Consider the following 20843-nt stretch of genomic DNA (forward strand, 5'->3'; position numbering starts at 1 on the left):
GAGCCAGCCACACATGGAAGGAACCCAGTTAGGAAGAGAGCACGGCCACAGAAACAGAAATCAAATCCAGGACAGGGTTCGTCTAGGACACACGTCCGCCCAGAGAGCAGCGGCCTGAAGAGGGAAGAGCTGGAGAGACGCGTTCCGGCCAAGCCTCGGAGGTCCGCAGGGTCGCGGGAGGAGCAGGCTCAGCGGTGCCCCCCCCCGCCCTACAGCCTTCGGGAGTCTCTCGCAAGGGCGCAGAGAGACTGTGGTGTTTGGCATCCAGGCGGTGGAGACGGTGTGAGGCCTGCCGCGTCCTCTGGGGTGGAGGGCAGTCAAGCGAGTGACCAGAGCTGCGGGCGGGCAGAAAGCAGCAGACGGTCCCGGCTCAGCAGGGCCTGCGAAGCCATCTTGCGGCAAAAGCGGAAGACCAGCCGCCGGGTCCTGGGACGTCGTAGCCGCGGGGAGGGAGGCGGAAGTCAGGTTGGGCGCCCTGTGCAGGGCACTGGCGTTTTATCAGTGACGCTGCGGTCAACCACGCTTCAATAATAACGAACTAAAAATTTTAAAACCTTAACAAATGGATCTGAAGCAATCGTGACAAAACCTTCACGTGATTTCGCGCAGGACGGATGTTGCTGGGTTACGTCATGTGCGCTACTGTGTCGATAACTTTTTTTCCAAATGACGGATGGACGAGATCGAGCGCGGAGGTCGATGAGCCCAGGAGAGCGCCCGGGGGTGTGGCTGCTGCGGGCAGAGGAGGGGCAGAGCCACACGGAGGCATTCGATCGAGGCAGGGCACAAGGCAGCCCCCGCCAGGCCCCAGGCGCCCAGAGCAGGAGGGCCAGCGCCCCGGAGGCAGGCTCAGAAGACCCTGGACGGGACGGGTGTGTCCGCTCCTTCTCAGCCCACACCGGGGAGCGAAAACCAACACGGGAGGGAGGCCAGACGGGGGCACCTGTTCCCTCGACACAGAGCCTGCCTGCAGTTCAGGGTGTCAAGTCGAGCCACATGAAATGGCCCGTTTTTGGGGCGCCTGCATGGCTCAGTCGGTTAAGCGTCCGACTTCAGCTCCGGTCATGATCTCACGGTCTGTGGGTTCGAGCCCGGCGTCGGGCTCTGTGCTGGCAGCTCGGAGCCTGGAACCAGCTTCGGATTCTGTATCTCCCTCTCTCTCTCTGCCCCTCCCCTGCTTGTGCTCTGTCTCTGTCTCAAAAATGAATAAACATCAAGAAAAATTGAAATGGCCTGTTTTCTACCCCTTTGGACCTAAAAAGTGGGCGTTCCATCTGCATCAATGTGTGTGAAACCTGACCACTGAGTCAGTGTTTTTCGTGATCTCTTTTAGGGGAATGTTTTGGAAAAGAAGGTATCTTACCTCGAAAGAGACAGAGAGAGACTCTTGGTTTCTTTGCCTGGTGTTAAATTCAGGCAGAGTAAACTTTAAGACTTTACGTTGGAAGCGCCTGGTGGTCATGTTTGTAAAAGCAGCTGTGACCGTCTTCTGTCCACCCTCCTGTCTGGCTCTACGACTGGAGACGCACTCGGCCAGGCGATGTGACGTAGGGTGGCATTCTGCACTTTTTCACATTCTTTTCGCTTCGTTCCGTTTCTCATTTGTAGCGAATCTGAGTAACTTAACCAAAAACAATCAAGTAGGCCTGCCAGGGAGGGCGCCGCAGGACGTCTGGCCCCGGGGTTGGGGCGCATGCCACGGCACGACCCCACACCCTCTGAAGTCCCGCGAAACGAACAGAGAAGGGTCTGGTTTTCCTCGTGCTCTTGTGGTAAAAGTTCATCCACTGTCCCAGAGTTTTTACCTTCGGGGCGTCTGCACTCAGGGTTGTGCCCCCACCCCCACTCCCTGGTTCCAGAACCTTCTTGTCACCCCCGGGGGAGGCCCTGCGCCCGTCTCTGCAGGTGCCTGGTCTGGGCGCGTCATACGAAGGGGTGCTGTGCTGATGGGTCAGCGTCGCACTCGGCGACGTGAGACTCGGCAGCCTCGTGCGCGGGTCCTCGGGGTCTCACGGAGGCTGGGAGGAGGGGTGCTTTAGCCCCACGAGAAATCCCCGGGCCTGGGGCCCCCTGGTCCCTCACCGTCTCCCGTTCCCTCGGAGCCCAAGCGCCCCGGTCGCCTTCCGATCCCTCCTGCTCTTACTGTGTGCCAGGTGCGCTCAGTGCTCTGCTCAGCTGCACGCGGAAGCTTTGTTCCCTCCGATGAACCTGTTGCCAGCTAGCACTTCTCCGTGGCCGTCGGGCAGAGCGACCCCAAGACTGACCCCTTGGCCCTCAGTTACCCAGCTGCACAGAGCCCTCCGGCATTGGAAGGTGGGGGAGCCTTGGTCTGGGCAGCCTGCCCCCGGCAGGAAGGAGCGTGGGCGGCCACGGTGCACCCGGGGCCCGGGGGTTCTGGTTTGTGCGCACGGACATAGGAGTCGGCCCCTGGCGGGCACTGAACGTGGCGGAACCCCGGGGGGTGTGAGCGCAGAAGCCACCCCGGCCTCCCCGTGTCCTGCTTGCAGGCGACACGCCTGCTGGCTCTCGGGCTCCGGCTACAGGACGTCTGTGACAGCGGAGGGACGCCTGCCTCCGTTTGCATCCTGTGCGGGTGCGATGTTGACCGTCCCACTCGGGAAAGGGGCCCGTGCTGCCTGGAGGGTCGGGCTGTGCACAGCAGAAGAACCACTCCCGGGGCTTCTTTCCTGAGTTGCCTCAGAGAAGAGATCGTTCAGTAATCGGGGCCCAGAAACCGCCTGGCGTCTTCTGACGGGACGCAGCTTCGCGAGTCGACGTTCAGGCCTCGGAGCGTCACGTTTCAGGTGTAACGAGGAACCGGCTGAAGAGACACGCGGGGACAGATGTCTCCCCAGCAGCGTGACTCGTGGCTCTCGCTCGGAACCCACGGGCAAGACCTCTGCGTTGGCCGGCCGGCCGGCCCGCGCGCACCCACCTCCGACGAGCACCGCTCGTGCCGCTCCTGAGGCCGCTGCTCTGTTCGGTCCCCGGCGGTGGATGTGCGAGGCTGCGTGGGAACGCCCGGGCCCTGACTCCCCAGCAGTCCCACTGGCCTTGCAGACCTTTCCAGGCGGGCCGGTGGGGCGCGTGCACTGACGGCTCCCCGAAAGCCGGTCCTTTGCTACGAGAAGCACTGGCAGGCGTCTTAACGTGGAGAAATCCCGCTCCTAACCTAGTTCTAAAATAAATGCTTTGCTTTGTATTTTTAGCCGCTGACCCACTTAAGCAGCATCTGAGGAGTCTAGGCCGGGGAGGTTTCTTCTGCCGAGGAAGAAATAGTTAATCAGGCAGTCGTTATTTTCTTACAGAAGGAGCGTATGGGGCGTATTGGGTGTTTTTTCCCTTCCCGAGGGCTAGGGATGGACAGTGACCAGGAAGGGGAGGTGTGGGGAGGGGCGGCAGGGGACACTGGACTTGCAAGCTGTGCCGAGAAGCGTGAGTTGGAATTAAGTGTGTTGACCCGAAGTAACGGGAGGCCAGCCGTGCCGAGCCTCGCAGCTGAGCGGCGATGAAGCGTCTTCCCAGCCGGTGGTGGTTCCCAGCAGGCTCGCGTTAAACCGCGTCGTGGCCTCGGTGCTCGGCGGGCGCGCTGGCCGGGTCCCCCCCCCCCCCCCCCCCCCGGGCCCGACTTAGTGCTGCGACGCCCAGGCCCTCCCAGCGCACAGACGCGCCCCGGGTGCCTCGCAGCCGATCCGCGACACTTGCGGAGCGAGCGCTCGGGTGCAGGGCAGGGGCGAGGCCACAGTGACGGTCCCCTTGTCGCCCACTCTAGAGTCGCTGGAGAAGTGGGAGCGCCTGACCGTGGCTGACGCCTTGGAGCCCGTGCAGTTTGAGGACGGGGAGAAGATCGTGGTCCAGGGGGAGCCCGGGGACGATTTCTTCATCATCACGGAGGTGAGTGCCGCCCTCACGGGGGCCCCGTCCGCGTTGCTCCCGTGTGCCGACCCCGAGCCCCCCCCGCCCTCTGCCCCGCTAACGGCCTCACGCCGTGCCGTCGTGTCTTCTCGCCCTGGAGAGTCGGAAGCGAGACTCTCCTCTTGGAAAACAGCGTCGGGTCCCCAGGCGTGCGGTGCCCCGGGAGGACGTTGTGCCGGGCTGAACACGAGCGTGTGCGCAGTGGGGGTGGAGAGTCGGAACCCGCGTCGGGACCCTGGGTGGCGCGGCACCTCAAGTTCTGTGGCGCGTTGTCACCAGCGGACAAAGAGGTCTGTGGCATCTCTCCGTGCTGCCTCTCACGACTATGCGCCCATCTACAAGGACCTCAGACGAGGACGTTGGTTCTTAAAAGTGGCCCCCGGTTCCCAGGCTGGAGGCGCGTGAGTCATTCTTACGAGGCCCGGCGACAGCTGGCGCTGGGGCCGTAATCCGTGTCGGCCACACTCACGCCTGTCACTGACACAGGCCAGCAGCTGCCGTGGCTGCCCGTCCCCAGGGCTGTGCTGGGCTGGGACCCCCGGGGTGAGCCCCCACCCAGACGCTGCCCGGAACGAATGGGGGGCCCGCCTCGCGGGGGGCAGCACCGATTACGCGGGGCCACAAGTATGCCGCCGCCTGTTGGGCTCGCTTCCTCCTCCCGTGGCGCTCAGGGGCGGAAGGATTTCACGTTCATGCTCATTAAAACACATTCTTCAGCTGTGCATCTTGCCACCGGAGAGAGGGAGGCCTCGGCAGGGCGGCGCGGGGCCCGGCGCTGTCCAGAGCAGGCCGTCCACGCTGCAGTTTCTGCACGGCCAGCAAAGTACGCCCTGCTCGGTGCCCGTGGCCACTTTCTGGGTCCAAAACAAGCGAAGGAGGGGCGCCTGGGGGCTCCGTCGGCACGTCTGACTCTCGACAGCCGTCCGGGGCTGGTCACGGTCTCGCGGTTCGTGGGCTCGAGCCCCGTGCCAGGCTCCGTGCTCACGGTGCGGAGTTGGCTTGGGACCCTCCCTCCCCCTCTCTCCCCGCCCCTCCCCTGCTCGCACACTCTCACGCTCTCGCCCAAAAATAAACGTTTTTAAAAATAAAAACAAAACAAGAGGGGACCTTGCCGGGTCGTCGGTGCCGGTGAGATGCGGAGCCCTCTCTGCCGGCACACGAAGCACGAACAGCACGGGTGAGACCTGGACAGGAAACACAGATCTGGTTTGTGACTCCCGGGAGGGCGTGTCAGGGTCCCTTTCCGCCACCCGCCTGAAATTTCTGGAAGGTGGGTCTGCCAGGGCACCGGAGGCACAACCCCCCCCCCCACCCCCCCAGGCCCCATGCCCGTCCCAGCCCCGTGCCCGCCCACCGGGGACACATGGTGCCTGCGGGTGGGGGGCGCGTGCGGCTCCTTCGCCCCAGGCTCCCTGGAAGCCGTGTGAATCTTTCTGAAGGACCCCAGCCCCAGCAGTTCTCGGCTGCGTGAGTCACGAGTCCTTCTGAAGGGAGAGGGAAGGAAGGAGAAAACGGAATGAATTCTGATTCTAGGTCGACAGCGAGTGGAGCCGGTCCCAGGGGAGTGCCCGCCGGCTTCTTCCTCCCGTGACGAGCTTGGGGGTGGGGGGAGACCCTTGAGGTCCTGTCCTGCTCCTCAAAGGGGCTGGTGGGTGATGTCCCCTCTGCTGTGGCCTCGGACGTGACACCCTCTCTGGGTCTGTGTGGGCCTGGCATTTCCCGGTTAAGAACGTGAGGTCCAGGAGGGGGTGGAGGGGGGTCCCTCCAGCCACCACTTCGTTGGACCCCACCCCCAAATCTGCATTGGATGTGACCAACCGTAGGGTCCTCACTGCTTCCTGGACAAGCGGGGTCTGACTCACCGGGACACCCAGGCTGGTCGTGGGGGCGCCTCCTTCCTGGCACCAGCGGCCGTGCTGAGACACCCACACGGCTCAGCTCATCAGTGGGGCCCTGAGCTCCGGGCACAGGACGCCCCACCTTGGGTGTCCAGCCCACTGCACCTCCAGAGAGCAGCCGTGGTCCCCGGGCTTAGCAGGTGCCTAGGTGAGAGCGGCCGGTGAGAGGGGGACAGACCGTGGCTCTAAGTCACCAACCCCTGAAACCGCCTGTGTGTCCCCGTGAGGGGTGCACGTGTGGAGCCCCTCCTCTGATGACCTGGGACCAAGGGGGGGGTGTGGTGCCGGCTTGAAGGCACAAATCCTTTCCTGCCCTAGGTTTCAACTCAGTAATAAGAAGCTGGTGCTCACGGGGCCACTTTGGCTCAGAGGTGCGTTTGTATTCATCTGCGTGGTGGTTTTTTAAAACATTTGAATTAATTACCAGTGTTTAAAAATCAAGGTCTTTCTCGTCGCAGTTGGAATCTAACTTCTCTGTAAACGTGTGGCACCTAGCCACAATCGGCAGACTGGAGGGGTGGGAAAGGACCCCTGTTAGCCACAGTCCCCACCCGGCCCTTGTGTCTGGCCTGCCGGCCTCGCAGGCTTTGAGGTTCATGGTCTCAGAGGTCATGGTCTCCGAGCTGAGGGAGTAACTCTGGCCAGCCCACACAATTGTCCATCATTTGCTGTGGACTAAGGCTTGGACCTCCCAGCCGGGTCCAAGGACACGGGTAAAAAAAGCATTAAATGCGTGTGATGGGCACAGATTGGCGAGGGGGTGGGGGGCCCTCACACAGCTCCAGGGAGAGGAGTGGTCACCTGGTTTGTTAATCCTGATGTCGTGAACTGGGACTTTCTGAGCCCAGGATGCGCCGGGCGTTGTGTGAGCCCCCAGGCATCTGTCAGGGAGGCCTGGTCAGGGGCCAGCGTCCCTTCTGGGGCAGGGGAGGGCTGGGCCTTTGCCCAAGGCCACACAGCCAGCAAGCATCCGCCCTGCATCCCAGTGGCCGGGGTCCTGCTCCTTGCTCCCGCGTGATGGGTGCACACGTGTGTGTCCCACCAGAGGGTCCGGGCACCCCTCATTCTTGTCTAGGGCCCCAGAGATGCCACGGCCCTCTGTGATTCACACAGGGTGATGGGTGACGATGCAGAGGGACCTTTCTGGGTCTTGTGCTGTGCCCGGGGCAGGCCTGTGTGGCTCCCTGCGGGGTCTCCAGGAGAAGGTGCCGAGGGAGGGCGGTGGGGTGACAGTGACACTGGGCCCTGCCCTGGGGCCCCGTGCAGGAACGTCCTCCGTGTGGATGGGGGCAGGGGCTCGTGCACCCGCTCCGGAATGTAACCCGACCCTCCTGGAAATGTATTTGAAGTTGTCTCCTTGGCAACTTGGATTTTTTTCCCCTTTTCCTCTGTGATCAACCAAGTCCAGTAGGTCCTGGTGGGATCCCAGGGTTCACGGGAATCGAGGCTCTCAGCCTGAAATGCAGCTTCCTGGGTGTTTGCTACACGGCCAGAGGCGGCCCGCTGGCTACAGCTGCCACACCTGGGGCAAGCCTGCCAGCCTCGCTCCCCCACAGCACCCAGCGAGCTGCCTGGTGGCTCCCCGGTCTGAGTGGTGCCTCGGGTGGGGAAGCCAGCCTCCATCTGACCCGAGCCGACCCAGACTGTCGTGGGATGAAGCAGGAGAAGGTAGTGTTACTCGTGCATTTTGTTGGGTCGGCCGTTCTCCCTCCGAGGGCTGTTCCGTTGGTTGGATACTTCTGGAAACCCCAGTGACCATCCTGTGGCCGATGTTTCCTTACGAGAAGAGACCCCCGCCCCACCACAGGCCAGGCCTGGGGCGAGGCGAGGCGCGGGTGGCCCATGTTCTTGCGGAAGCTTTCGGGCGTGTGGCCAGTCTGGCTTGAGCTGTCCTCTTTCAGCTGGCGAACAGCACACGCACACAGTGGAGTGGGTTAACCCCCGGTTCCTGGTTCGCCTGTGAGTTCCCCCGCCCAGCGGGGCTGGTCTGCGCACAGGGAGATGGCGGGAAAGGGGCCCGGGCCCCGCGGCTCCCTGCGGTCAGGGTCAGTTTGATGGGTCGGCTTGAGCAAGCCGCGGTCCCCGGGTGTCTAGATGTTTCTGCGAAGGTATTTTTCAGATGGGACTAGCACGGACATGAGCTGATGTTGAGTGAAGGGGTGGGCCTCAGCCAGTCAGTTGAAGGCTTTTCTTGAGAGAAGAAAGACCCGCGTGTCCCCCCGGGGGAGACACCCCCTGCCGGCCGGCCGGCCCTATGGATTCTGGACTCGCGGTCCCCACTGTCCTGTGAGCCAATTCCTGGGCTTGACGTCTCTCTACACATATACGTCCCATTGGCTGTCTGCCTGGAGAACCCCGACTGACGTGCCTGTCGGCTTTTCTGGGATAGACAGGTGTCTGTGCGGGGGGCGGGGGGCCCCTGAGGCCCAGGCCCGGGTGCCGGGCAGGTGCAGGGCCCTGGGCGCCTGCAGACGCGGCCGCCGTAGGGAGGAGCATGGGCTGGGGGGCCCTGGCTGGGGGGCTCTGCGTCCTCCAGTCAGTAAGTGGGGCCGGGCCCCCGCCCTCATGCCTTTGCCTGGCTGAGTGTCTCCGCTCCGTTTTGGAAGATGGTCGTGGGGTTTGCTTATTCGTCTTCTCTCTGCTGGTCCCCGAGGTGTGACCGAGGCTGGTGGAGACCCCCTGCCCTGCACAGGTGCGGGAAACGGCCCTACAGACCCTTGGTGAGTGATGAACGCCTGCCGTCCGGTGGGAGCCCAGCCGGGAAGGCAGGGCTGGGCTGCAAGACCGGGGGCCTTGCCTGAGCCCTGAGGGTCTCTGTGCCGGAGCAGTGCCCCTCCTGGGCAAGGTGGCCTCCCGGCTCTGTGCGCGCACCTGCTGTGTCTGAATCCCCACGACAGCAGACCCCCAGAGCTCTTGAAAACATCCTCAGCGGATGAGCGAGGTCAGCCTGGTAAACCGGCCGACAGACCCAGAGAGTGCAAAGCCCCTGGGTCCTCCCAGGGCCTGACCCGTGGCTGCCGGTGGGGTGGGCGTGGCCCCGTGTTCTCTAGACCACTTCCCTCCCAGAGAGCCGGCAGGCGCACCAGGTGGGACCCACCACGTCCAGGCCTCCTCAGGGATTGGGCTCCGGGCAGAGAGAGGGCGAGCGGGTGCAGAACTGGCCAGGCCCCCAGCCGTTCCAGGCCCTGAGACTCCCGGCTCCTGGTCTCCAGAACTGGCAAGGAGGTGGGCGGGCCTGACTCTGCATGCCCAGGAGGACCCCCTGAGGCCCACCGGCTGGCGGCTGGGGAGGCACTGTCACGGAAACTCCAGATTTGGTTCATCTGCTCTCTTAGTAAGTTAATTTTGTAAACGTCCACAGTGTTGGAGCGAAGGCATAACCACTGCTCCCGAGGCCACGGTCTGTCCGGGGACTGGCCCTGTTGGCCCCTCAGACACACGGACCAGGCTGGTGGGCACGCACGATTCACCGGGATCTTGGGGGATAGGGAGGAGACCTCCCCCGTGGGCATGTCCTTCTGTGCCCAGGGCCGTTCGTGGCTGGGCTGGTGCCATGCCCTTGCTGCGTGCCAGGCCGAGGCGGGGCGGGGACAGCAGCTACGGGTGCTTCCGTGTTTACTTGCCAAGGAGGGAAGTGGTCCCAGTCCGTTGGCACAGACTGGCCCTGGGTCCGCGTGGAGGAGGGCCGGGCCTCGGCAGGAGGGCCCTGTAGCTGGGGGCCCTGGGGCCAGGAGGCAGCAGGGACGGTCTCACCGGAGAGAGGGTGTGCTGGACAGGTCGGGGCGGGGGCCTGAGGTGCAGGAAACGTTCTGCGGACGGAAACCAACAGAGGGAAGTGGCCTCCGGTCCGCATCCGGGGATAGCGATTGGCCCAGACCGTTGTTCTGCTGGCCTGGCGCGGGGCTGCCCGAGGTCACGGGTGCTTACTGGCTCGTCGGCCAGACCCCCAGAATAAGAGGGAGCAGGATTTCAGAGAAGTTCTCTCTGTCTCTCTCTCTGATTTTTAAGATTTGATTTTTTTTTAAGTTTATTTATTTATTTTGAGAGAGAGAGAGTGCTCGCGCGCACGTGAGTGTTCACAAGCTGGGGGCGGGCAGGAGAGCAGGAGAGAGAATCCCAAGCAGGCTCCGATCTGTCAGCTCGATCCCACAAACGAGACGACTTGAGCTGAGCTCAAGAGTCACTCACCTGACTGAGCCCCCAGGTGCGCCGAGACTTCATTTTTTAGGGTAGTTTTAGATTCACCGCAACGTTGAGCTGAATGGACAGAGATTTCCCGTAATTCCCCGCTCCCCCCCTGGACTCCCCTGTTCTCGGCGTCCCCCAGATGGTGGGTTTGTCGCGGTCGGTGACCCCACACTGACACGCTGTTCTCACCCGGAGTCCACGGTTCGCGGGAGGGTCCCTCTGGGGGGGTGCACGTTCTGTGGGTGTCCACCGTCCCGTGTCCCTCGCGCTGTTTGCCGCCCTAAGAGTCCCCTGTGCTCCCCCTGCTCCTCCCTCCGCCCTGAGCCCCGGCAGCCCCCGTCTTCTGTCTGCGCAGCCCTGCCTCTTCCAGGACGTCCTGTCGGTGGAATCAGACAGCGTGCCGTCCAGGTCATCGGTCATCGCATGCAGGCCTTTGTGGCGCAGAATCGCGGCCCCTCGTCTGGACCTGACCCCGCGTGGCCGCTCGCCTGCTCAGGGGCAGCATGCTTGCTGTGGGCGTAGCCGCCCTGAACACCCAGCCGCCGGTTTTTGTGTGGCCCGGGGGCGCGGTTGCCGGGTGCAAGGGGTTTGCGTCCACCCACCCCGGTGCCCGCTCGGTGCCTGGACGGCCTCCCTCCGACGCCAGCGGGGCCTCCCAGGCCCCGTCCCGTGCGGGCCGCTGTGATGTCTCCTTCCTTGTCAGGGGCCCGACGACGCCCTCGCCAGCTCACCTGCCTGCACACCTGGCCGACCCCTCAGGCAGGACCTGGCAGGCCAGGCCCTCGGCTCTGATCGGCCTCGGCACACGGGCGTGAGGGCACGCACGTCACCTTCCGTGCCACCGTGGATGAAGTGCACTGTCGTGTGGCTCTGTCTGCCCCAGAACATTCTGGATCACCACACAAGTCAGCTTGCTGGAAGCCGTGGCTAGACCCCGATGGGAGCCTTAGAAAAACAAAACATTAACAAAATCGTGCCACCCAAGTGTCACTTCCTGGAACAAGTCTGGTGACACAGACACGTCTTTAGGAAAACATTGCCTCCTCCCCACCCGCCATCCCCCCCCTTCACCGCCGTCCCCCCGGCGGCTCGTGTGCGTCCCTAAGTGCCTTCTCCTTGACGGGTTCTTCCTGGCTTCTGTTATCAGCATCAGAGATGTGGTGAAAGTCTGGGGGATGTTTCTCCCAGACAGAAAACGTGCCCCCGCCCCAAGGTCTGCACGTCCAGACTCTGTTTCTGGCTCAGGCCTTCACCCCGGGCACAGGGCTGGAGCGTGGTTGCTGGCCACGGTGCCCTGTGTGGTCTGGGTTGGGTCGCCCACTCACCGGGGAGGCGTTGGGACAGGAGCCTACCCGTGGCTCCGGTGCCCCGGGTGGAGGCCGCCAGCCAGCACAGGGAGTCTGCGGACGGTGGTTCCTGGGGACAGGGCTGGTGGCCGTTGGGCTCGGCTGAGCACCAGAACCATTGGACCCCAGAGTGGACTGCAGCAGGCTGCCCTCCCCCCACCCCCAACCTGGAAGGAGCCTTGGGTGGTGGTCCCTCTCTCCTGCCCTCACACGAAGCAGGGCGTGTGTGGCCAGGAAGCCTCGGACCCACTCCCCGGTGCCCCTGAGGCTGCAGGTGGCAGGGAGGAACCGGCTGGACGTTGGGGGCAGAGCCCGGGGGGAAGGGGGCCGTGGCCTGGGACCCGCAGGCCCCTCCCGTTACGCTCCAGGACACGTTTGGTGCGGCCGCCTGTGTGCAGCCCGGACATCGTGTGTGCCCGCTGGAGCATCGGTCACCGGCCACTTCCCCCTGCTCCTGACACACGTCGCCTGACTTGGGGGGCATGAGACAGACCGTGGGTTTGGAGGAAGGACCGCCAGCAGCCAGGGCTTGTGGTGCTTCACGCTCTGGGGCCCCGGCCTCACAGGTGACCTTTGGACACCAGCGCGACCCCGGCCAGGGTGTGGGCGGCCGCGGGGTGTGATGCCCTTGCCCCGTGGCTTTCCGCCGTGCCGCAGGGAGGAGGGACCGGGGCTCCGGCAGAGTCGGCCCGGCCCCTCGGGAGGAACAGAGAGGAGCTCGACGGGCGCCCACTCGCCGATGCAGGGGGAGCCCGGGGCTGTCTGCGAGGTGCTCTCACCCGCGGGCTCAGTTACTGCCGTGCGCGTGCAGACGTGCAGCACGCCGCCTGTGCATAAGCACACAAACACGGACGGCGGTGCGTCCACAGGGGTCCCCGGGCGTCAGGCAGGAACGGGCGGGGATGTCTCGTGAACGCCGCAGCCACGGGTGTTTTCTGTTCCGCTCATTCAAGCGCCCACTGCCCTCACGACCACCTGTCCCGTCTGACGGGGATGGAGCTACTTCTGAAGTGAAGGTGGTCGGGCCCCAGCTCCGGGAGGCTGAACGGTCCTGTACCCATTCTGTGGGAGAGGAGGCTGAGGCCGGGAAGTGGGGGGCCCCCCGCGGCTGTGGCCGGCGCTCCGCGGAGCTGAGGTCGGCCAACTGCGGCTTCAGGTGGGGCCGGTGCGTCTCTCACGGCTTTCCAGCCCCTGCCTGGCGGCGCTCAGTTGTTCAGGGGCGCGTACAGGGTGTGACGGACGCGGGTCCCGCACGAGCCTGTCGTCCGCCCGGGGTGGTGGGTCCAGGGGCCCAGGGGGTCGCTCTGCAGGCACTGAGCCCCTGAACGAATGAGTAAAAGGGTGTGCGGCTGGGGTCCTGGAGGAGAAGCCGCCCCCACGTGCCCACCCGTGTGCCACCCTGACCGGTTCCCCTCGCTGTGGGCATCGCACCTGCCCACGGGAGAAAATCTGAGCCACAGAAGTCTCGTCGCTTTTTAAAACTGAAACAGCGCCGAAGGAGGGAGTCATTTAGGAATCCCGCCCCTGACGCCGGTGCTAACGCTCTTCTCCTGGGCCCTCCCAGGCCGTGTTCGGCGAGACCCGATTATTTTCGGGCCCGGCCTACAGTCACTGAGAGAGGAATTTGATGAGTACGGTCTAGCCTTCTGGCAAGTGTTTCTCCGGCCCGGAACATTCCGGCTGGCGGTCCCCCGGGGGTGTCTGTGCAGCCCCGTCGGCAGCCTGGGCAGCGAGTCGTGGGAACCGCGGCCCCGCGGGCGCAGGGTCTGCACCCACAGCGTCTGCCGGCACCGCCAGATCAGGAGACCCCGAAACCACACGCCCGAGAGCGCAAGGAAGCGTGTTCTCGTGGGCACGTTCTGGGCCGGGAGGTGGCTCCACGTGGCCCTGGGGCCCGCTCGCCTTGGCGCCCGCGGTCGACGTCACAGCCGCGGGGGGCAGCACATGCCCTGTCCACCTGTCCATCCGGGAGAGGGTGGTCGCGTCTACCCACAAAGGAGGTGGGGGCCGCGGCCGGCGACAGTGGTGCTCCCCTGCCGTGTGTTTGCCGTGGGCTCTCCCTGCTTCATGTGTGACGACCTTGCTTCCGTCTGGCTGGGACGGTGACATACCCGTGTGCACGTGCCCCCCAGCGTCCACGGTCACGGCCTGCCTCGTCTCACGTGGCCATTGCTCTGTGCGCCCCGAAGGGAATGCTGCTGGTCTCTCGGTGGATGGTGGTCTCCCGACCAGTGCTGGCCCACCCAGACCCATCCCTACTCCTTCCTGTGAGCACCACCCGATCGGCCGGGCCTTGGTGAGCATGCGACCTGTTTGGGCCAATGTGGTGTGAGGGAAGGTTGCTGGGAGCTTCTGGAAGGTTTTCCTGCTGAGGAGAGAAGCTGCAGGAGGAAGCAGTGGGTTCTATGCCTGCTGATAGCAAGGGGAGACACTTGGCGACTCCCGGAACCGCGGCAGCTCCTGTGCCACCATGAGGGCCTGAGGTCGCCAGAGCAGGACGCAGGGGTGAGCCCCGGGCCCTGACACCTGTCTGGGCCACTGAATCGGCTGCCCATCTTCTGGTTCCACTGCCTCACAGATACTCCAGGAGCCCTCAGGCCCCTGCAGCTGGCTTTGCATCTGAACGGACACTCTCGGCCTGGAGTGTCACTGATTCTACACACAGGACACATCCAGTTCCACTGCTGGGGTTTTGAAAGAGGAAAACAATCCCAGTTGTAAAATGGAAATTATGTAAATGGGAATGAAAGGCGTGTAGGTCACGTACGTCATCATTATAGGACATAAGTGTCAAAGAATTAGGTGGGCACAACGGGGCTCTGAGAAAAATCACGCCCGTCTCGGCAGCCCAGGGCACGGAGGGCCCGCACGTGGTGCCGGGGTGACCTTCCCTGTGCCTCCCTGACCATGTCGGAGCCCGTGAGTCCCCTCAGCCTTGCTCCCAGCCCAGGAGTCTGTGCCTTCTGGGGTTGGGCAGGGAGCACGTGTGCTCCAGGCCCTGCCACCCTCGCCTCCCGGGCAGTGGCGGCATCGCTCTGCTGTTTAGACGTCTGGCTCCATCCATCAGCTGGCTTCATAAACACGCCAGACGCCCATGAGCCGAGCGGCCCCATGGCCGGAGCAGGGGTGAGCGCGGGGATCCAGCTGCTGGCGGCGGGGGAGGGGGGCGGCTGCCGATCGGGGCCCGGAGATTCCAGGCACGGCGGCACCAGCAGGGTCTTCTCACGGCGTCTCCCCCAGCCTGCGGTGAGGCAGGAGCCGGCCTGGCCGGCGACCTGAGCCGGGTAAACCGAGCCCCCCCTTGGATCAGGATCACGTGTGTCGGTGCTGCAAGGGCACGGGGCTGCGCCTGACAGGCTGAGGGCCCGGGTGCCCCGGGGCAGCAGAGGGTACAGGGGCCCTCGTCCACCCCGGGCCTCAGCCCCCTCGGCAGCAGTGAAGGAGCCGGCAGCCTGTCCCAGAGGCTCGGTTATTCCGGAGGCCGTTCAGCCCGGCCGCGCGGGGCTCAGCTGCAGGAGTGATGCTGTTTATGCACATCCACCGAGCAGGGCTGAGCGCCGGCTGGATGCTCCGGGCCTCACTTCTCATCCTCACAGGTGTAGAGTCGGGGGGCTCCCCAGACAGGGGACTGGCCTGAGGCGCCTGGCAGGCGAGGGGGCCTGGGGTCAGAGCCCGTCTGCGGCCTCAGGACATCCCTGCCCGCGTGTGAGGCGGCTCCGTGGGCTCCTTGTCAATCATTGAGCCTCTGCAGACCCCCCACCCCCCGCTCGGGAGGGGCCCCCGCTGCTCCCTGGGGGCATGACCTTAGACCACGCCCATCCCACTGGAGCGCCAAGTCCTTGGGAGCTAGCCCGAGGTCAGCCCGGGGTGCCCCCAAAGACTCTCCCCACTGCCCGGCCTGCGGTGGCCTCTGACCTCACACCCTTCTGTCTCCAAGGAGGAAACGCCTGACTTCGGTTTAGCCGGGGAGCAGGCGGACGGGAGCTGGAGGGGGGGGTTGGGCACGCCCCCTCGCCTGTGACCCCCCAACTGCTGACCCTCACCTGTCCCTTGGCGTCTGCAGGGCACGGCCTCCGTCCTCCAGCGCCGGTCCCCCAACGAAGAGTACGTGGAGGTGGGGCGCCTGGGGCCCTCCGACTACTTTGGTGAGTGTGGGTTCCCCGCCCTCTCATAGGGGAGCCCCAGAAGGGCCCTGAGGTGGAGAGTTGCGGGGGCGCCCGTGGGGGGCAGGCCGGGACACCCTCAACGGACATGGCTGTCCCCAGGGAGGGCATGACCTGGAGCCCCGAGTGACCCAAGTCCCTGCGGGGAGGCAGGACGGTGCCCAGCTGTGCTCCAAGGGTGACGTGTCAGTGTGTGTGTGTGTGTGTGTGTGTGTGTGTGTGTGTGCCCTCGCGTGCGTGCACGTGCGCGTGCTGGGGGCCAGTGGGGGCCAGCCGTCTGGAGCAGCCCTGGGGACCCGGCCCCTGACCGCCCGCTTGCCCGCAGGGGAGATTGCGCTGCTGCTGAACCGGCCCCGGGCGGCCACCGTGGTGGCCCGGGGGCCCCTCAAGTGCGTCAAGCTGGACCGGCCCCGCTTCGAGCGCGTGCTGGGCCCCTGCTCCGAGATCCTCAAGAGGAACATCCAGCGGTACAACAGCTTCATCTCCCTCACCGTCTGAGCCCCGCGGCCCCGCAGCCCCACTTCTGTGTGCTGGCCTGTTCCCCTGTCCGCGGGCCGTGGGGGCGGGCGCCCCAAGTCCGCGGGGCCGCCCCTTCCTCCGGACTCATGTTTGGAAAAAAACGGTCACCTCGTGCGTTTCAAAAACAAACGGCCCTCAAGACCCCCCAGGCCTTCCCCTCTGCCGCTTGTGGGACCCAGCCTCAGTCCTCCCCGACTCTTGGGGGCGCAGGAGTCAGCTGTGAATCCGGGCCAGCCCGGGGCGCGAGGGGGGTGCTGGGCTGGCCGGGTCGGGACGTGCGCTCGCCCCGGTGCCCCAGGGGCCAGGCCACCAGGGCTGCAGTCTGAGTGGGGTGCAGTGACGTGAAAGGGGGTATCCCACGGGGATCCTCTGTTTCCAGGGGGTCCTGTCGGAGACACCAGGCAGGAGAGTGACCGAAAGCGGCCCCTGCCTCAGACAGGAGGGGGCCTCATCTGGCTGCAGGCGAGCCCCCCCCCCCCCACCCCGGGGCCCAGGCTGGCGGGAGCCCCTAGAGGAGAGATGTGGTCAAGTGTGCGTCCCCACCTTTCCAGAGACTCGCCCCTGGGATGGCCAGCGTGCCAGACGGTCACCCTTGCTGGGCCGGACACCCGGGACAGGAAGGAGAGAGACATCAGGAGTTGGACGCTTTCCACGACCCAGGGAGCACGGTTCTCTCAGAGTCAGGCTGGGGGCCGCATGATATTCGCTTCTTTGCAGAGCAGCTCCTTGGGGACCTTCTGAGGGGGAGGAGGGGTTTTCCAGACACGCTCTGGGTATGCTTGTGACGGCCAGGGGCTCCTTCTCACTTGTCCAGCGGTGCCCCACTGGACACGAGCCCTTGCCCCGGGAGACAGGTGCTTTCTGAACCTCCATCCTCCCGGAGCAGGAAAGATAAAAACCAAACAGGCCCCACACCGGCCCAGGTCGACGATCGATTGAATCCCCACCTAAATGTGCTTTCGGTCCGCATCAGCTGGAGCTAGAGAGGCCCGGGGGCAGGACAGAGAGCCACGGTGGCCCCTGGGGACAGACATGAGAACAAGGTCGTGCAGTTAGCCCGATTTTGCCCTTCCTGCGCACGTCTGGGAAGCCGCCCGTGTGAGGCGACCCCGGCCAGCCCTGCCTTTGCCCGTGGATTTTCTGTGATGCCTGAGCCCCCACGCGTACCGTGAAGTTTCAACGCTGCATGTGTATTAAATGTGCCACAAAGTACCTCTTCGCACGTTGGGCTTTGGTCTGAAATCTTTAACAGAGGAGGGTGTTTCTTCTGTTTTTATGGTGCAAAAATATACATAACGTGAGCTTTACCATCATTTTAAAAAATACAGGGCCACCGAGCACATTCACGCTGCTGTGCAGCCCTCCCCACCGTCTGGCTCCGGAACGTTCCATGTCCCCACCCTGAGACTCGGTCCTGTTACACACGGACCCCTACTTGCTCCCCCAGCCCCGGCCCCACTGTCTCCTCCGTGTGTGTGGGTCCCGGTGCATGTCCTTCCGTGTCCGTGAGTCTGACGACCCCGGGACCTCGAGTGAGTGGGTCCCAGTGTGTGTCCTCCCGTGTCCGTGAGTCTGACGACCCGGGGCCTCGTGGGAGTGGGTCCCAGTGCGTGTCCTCCCGTGTCCGTGAGTCTGACGACGACCCCGGGACCTCGTGGGAGTGGGCCCCAGTGCGTGTCCTCCCGTGTGCGTGAGTCTGACGACGACCCCGGGACCTCAAGTGAGTGGGTCCCAGTGCGCGTCCTCCCGTGTGCGTGAGTCTGACGACGACCCCGGGACCTCGTGGGAGTGGGTCCCAGTGCGTGTCCTCCCGTGTGCGTGAGTCTGACGACGACCCCGGGACCTCGTGGGAGTGGGTCCCAGTGCGTGTCCTCCCGTGTCCGTGAGTCTGATGACCCCGGGACCTCGTGGGAGTGGGTCCCAGTGCGTGTCCTCCTGTGTCCGTGAGTCTGACAACCCCAGGACCTTGTGGGAGTGGGCCCCAGTGCATGTCCTCCCGTGTCCCTGAGTCTGACGACCCGGGGCCTCGTGGGAGTGGGTCCCAGTGCGTGTCTTCCCGTGTCCCTGAGTCTGACGACCCGGGGCCTCGTGTGTACTCAAAGTATTGCCATTTGAGCATCTTCGCAATATCAGAAAAGGCTCCTGAGAGATTCTGTGCTCCTCTGGGGATGCGTTCTTGGGCCCCGGCGTGCATTTACACGTGCAGCGCGGCTCAGGGTGCACGCGTGGGGCGCCCGCCGGCCGCGTGCTGCTGTGGCTGCCGGTCTGCCCGGCACGCTCCGTGTGCAGTGCTGATGTATGCACGGCTGTGGGTCTGGTACGGACCTGGGGACGGCCTCCTCCTGGGCCCTGGCCCCCGCCACTCGAAACCGACCTGTGGGAATTGGCCGGATGTCTGTGACCTTCATCCACATCCCCGGACCTTCTTTTATCCATGTCAGAAGTGCCCCAATGTTCTCTGCGATCGATTCTGTTAAAGTCACACATCTGACCCTGTGAGACGTAGGTCTATAAATAACTCTTATCTTCCTAAATCCATTAGAATGCCTCCTCGTCCTGTGGCTCGGCACGTGAAGGCCCTGATTTGATGTCAGAGTGTCCCCAAGGGAGGCGGCCTGGGGGCCCCACGCTGGCAGGAACCTGGCCCGGGGGGCTGGGTTTGGGGGGAGACAGCGAGGGAGACAGGGGGAAGGACCCTGGGCAGGACGGAGGTGCGTGTCAAGGGACCCCCCTCAGAGGGTGGGCATTGGGTCCCAGAGCCTCTCTGTTCCCTCCTGCCGCGGAATGAATTCCCCAAGTTTGGCAGCCCCAGACATCGGGGGCCTCGGGGAGCGGTTTAGCTGGGTGGTTCTGGCCTGGGTCCCCCGAGAGGAGGAGGCCGGGGGGGGGGGCTGGGTCTGCCTCCCCGGGGCCGCCCCCCACGCCCCATGTGCAGGGAGGCCTCGGTTCTGGTGCGGGAACGCTCCCGGGGACTCCTGGGCTCCCCCCGCGAGTGGCCCGAGGGAGTGAGCCTGTCAGGACCTCGTCCTGAAGTCACGTTCAGTAGAAACGTGACTCCCACTCGTGGGGACGTGGGGTGTCACTGCCCAGCGCGCAGCCCCGAGGTCAGGGCTCTGGCCGCTGGGTCCCGCTGGCGGCCGGGGCCGTGACGGGCGTCAGGGGCGCCGTGGCACGGGGCGTGTCCTGACCACTGCAGGCAGAGGGGCGCAAAGAACCCTGAGACCCCGTGGCGCAGATGAGCAGCCGGAGGCCGGGGACGGCGGCCGCTGCTCGTGGCTGTGTAGCCGCCAGCCCTCCTCCGCCCCGTCTGCAAGGCCGCACCGAGCAGCATCCTCCCTCCGTCCTCTGAGACTGCTTCCTGGCCTGGGCCTGGGGCCACACGGAGCCACCGAAGGAAGGCATGGGCTTTGAGCCTCCAGGTCTGGCGTTTTGTCACAGCGGCCGCGGGAAACTCGAACCGAGGCCCGGCTGGGTGTGGGGCCGAGCCCTGTGCCCATCTCCAAGGCTAGGGTCGACCACCACCTGAGCTGCCCGGCACTCGGGCCCCTCCTCAGAGGCTGGGCCCTGCTGCCTGCCGCGGGGCCAAGGCCCCCGAAGCATCTTCCCCAGCTGGGCCCTGGGCCCGATCCCTCTGGCACCAGGCGGGCACAGACCCGGGCTTGTGGGCTCGTGAAAGCGTACTTTTGTGTGCTTGAGACAACAAGCTGGGCGATTGTTCCTGCCCCCTTGCGGCCCCCAGGGCGGTGCCAGGGGCTCCGTACGGCATCCACTGCCGGGAAGGGGTCCGAGCTTGTGTGGTCACCCCCACCCTCCGTGGCCTGGGGACTGTGGCCACGCAGACGGAGCTCCACACCGCCCCCCCCCCCACCCCAGGCACAGGGGCCATGGTGGCCTCTCTGTCCCCGGTGGCCCCGGTCCTCTCTGCTCCTCTGGGGGCTGACTTGGACCCCGCGAGGCACGGAAGCGGTCAGGGCGTGGCTGGGGCCCAGCTGGGTGGACCCCCGGCCCTGATAAACACTGGGATAAATACACAAAAGCACACCAACTGTTGGCTGAGGGAGGGAGGTGCTGGGAGATTCGGTCTCTGGCTTCCGTGGGCCAAAAACACTTCGACCCGAGTCTCACGCCTTCTGCAAAAATCAGCTCGACACAGCTCACAGACTTCCACGTAAACATAGAAGGCTAAAACTTCCAGAAACGCAAACAGGAGAAGATCCTGGGATCTCGAGCGAGCAAGGAAATTGCTCTGAGATCAGATACCCAAAGCACAATCCGTAAAAGGGAAATTGGATTACTTGGAATTCCCGAAAATTAAAAACATTTGTCCTCCAGCCGCCTCCGTGAAGGAAACGAAAAGGCAACCTGCAGACGGGAGAGAATTTTCCAACCACATGTCCCACAAAGGAAAGAAATCCGGACACCCAGCGGTAAGACACAGCCACCCAGCGAGGGCGTGAGGGGGCGTCGCCCTGGAGAGAGCCGCACGGCCAGCGGGGTGCAGACCTCGGGGACCACGCTGCACACCCGTCGGGGCGGCCGGGGCGAAGGGTGGCGACAGCGGCCAGTGCCGGCAGCACGCGGGGCCACGGTGCGGCCGTGCGGGAGACGGTGGCGTCTTTTTTTTTTTAAACGTTCATTTCTTTTTGAGACAGAGACAGAGCATGCATGGGGGAGGGGCAGAGAGAGAGGGAGACCCAGAACCCGAAGCAGCTCCAGGCTCCGAGCTGTCGGCACAGAACCCGATGCGGGGCTCGAACTCACGGACCGCGAGATCGTGACCTGAGCCGAAGTCGGACGCCCAACCGACTGAGCCA

General features: G+C 64.6%; 1 protein-coding gene across 2 annotated transcripts in view; it reads left to right on the forward strand.

The window, feature by feature from the left end:
- Positions 1 to 17251, forward strand: part of PRKAR1B (protein kinase cAMP-dependent type I regulatory subunit beta) — a 103853-nt gene extending 86602 nt beyond the window's left edge. For both annotated transcript variants that reach the window (XM_053893839.1, XM_053893838.1), the window contains exons 9-11: positions 3773 to 3894; positions 15411 to 15492; positions 15836 to 17251. In XM_053893839.1, the coding sequence (XP_053749814.1) occupies positions 3773 to 3894; positions 15411 to 15492; positions 15836 to 16008 (377 nt within the window). In that variant the 3' untranslated portion in view covers positions 16009 to 17251. The remainder of the gene's footprint in view (positions 1 to 3772; positions 3895 to 15410; positions 15493 to 15835) is intronic.
- The last annotated feature ends 3592 nt before the right edge of the window (positions 17252 to 20843 follow it).

This window comes from Panthera pardus, unplaced genomic scaffold (assembly GCF_024362965.1).
Source record: "Panthera pardus isolate Hobbes unplaced genomic scaffold, ASM2436296v1 HiC_scaffold_4, whole genome shotgun sequence".
NCBI lineage: Eukaryota > Metazoa > Chordata > Mammalia > Carnivora > Felidae > Panthera > Panthera pardus.